The sequence below is a fragment of the Calidris pugnax genome, unplaced genomic scaffold (assembly GCF_001431845.1).
Source record: "Calidris pugnax isolate Ruff unplaced genomic scaffold, ASM143184v1 scaffold162, whole genome shotgun sequence".
NCBI classification, from domain to species: Eukaryota; Metazoa; Chordata; class Aves; order Charadriiformes; family Scolopacidae; genus Calidris; species Calidris pugnax.
This window is the reverse complement of record NW_015090900.1, coordinates 1,313,242-1,314,387: the sequence shown is the minus strand read 5'-3', so window position 1 is coordinate 1,314,387 and position 1,146 is coordinate 1,313,242. Positions and strand designations below refer to the sequence as shown.

The 1,146-nt window shown below is 64.5% G+C and overlaps 1 protein-coding gene across 1 annotated transcript in view; it reads right to left on the bottom strand.

The window, feature by feature from the left end:
- ZDHHC18 (zinc finger, DHHC-type containing 18) overlaps positions 1-1,140 on the bottom strand; it is a 16,819-nt gene extending 15,679 nt beyond the window's left edge. Inside the window, exon 1 of the mRNA XM_014948719.1 lies at positions 881-1,140. Within this exon, the coding sequence (XP_014804205.1) occupies positions 881-1,137 (257 nt within the window). The 5' untranslated portion in view covers positions 1,138-1,140. The remainder of the gene's footprint in view (positions 1-880) is intronic.
- Positions 1,141-1,146: the final 6 nt, after the last annotated feature.

Here is a 1,146-nt window from a genome sequence, read left to right as displayed (position 1 = left end):
CCCGCTTCGTACAGCCGCAGGAAAAACAAGCCCCCGTCCCTCCTGAGACAGAATTTGGGGAGCCAGGACAGCAGAAGCCCTCAAAGGTGGTGATAACCAAGGGTGCTCCATCCCCAGCTCCTCAAGGCAGCGTAATGGGATGCTCCCAGCTCCATCCCTGGGTCCTTTGGGCAGCACAGGGAATAGTGGGGTGCTCCCAGCTCCATCCCCAGCTCTTTTGGGCAGAACAGGGAATAATGGGGTGCTCCTGGCTCCTTTGGGCAGTGCAGGGAATAATGGGGTGCTCCCAGCTCCATCCTCCACTCCTTTGGGCAGCACAGGGAATAACGGGGTGCTCCCAGCTCCATCCCTGGGTCCTTTGGGCAGCACAGGGAATAATGGGGTGCTCCTGGCTCCATCCCTGGCTCCTTTGGCAGCGCAGGGAGTATCAGGGTGATCCTGGCTTCATCCCTGACTACTTTGGGCAGTGCTGGGAATAACGGGGTGCTCCCAGCTCCTTTGGGCATTGCAGGGAATAACGGGGTGCTCCCAGCTCTCCCCTCCCTTGGGGCACAAGAGCAGGACAGTTTCCTAAAGTGAAGGGGACAGGGAAGGACGAGCCCCCTCTTCCTCAGGCCCCACAGCACAACGGGGACAGGGCTCTGGTGCAGACCCCCCCTCATCCCAGGCGGGACCCCAAAGAATTTCACCGTTTATCAAGCACTTTTCACACCCCAGAAGGGAAGGGTCCCAGGGGGGGGACACACGACCCGATCCCGGGATGGAGGGCGGGGACGGACGGGACGGACGGGCGGGACCCCCCGCGGGGACGACGACCCCGTAGCCCCCCCCGGGGCGGTACCGGGACCCCTCCCCCGTTTCTCCCCCGTCCTGGACTCACTCGAAGGCGAAGAAGAGCCCGCTGGTGGCCAGGATGAGGCCGAGGGTGAGGGCGAAGACTCCGCTGTGCCGGGCCAGCATGAGGCGGCCGCCGCAATAGAAGCGATTGCGACCGGGGAAAACCTCCCACTTCCGCCGAGGTCGGCGGATCGTCCCGGACCGCTCCAGGCCGGCGGCTGGCGGGGGTGATGAAGCGACGGTACCCGGTACCGGCCCCGCTATCCCGGGCGGGATCTGCCGGTACTCGCACTCCTTCATGGCGCCGCA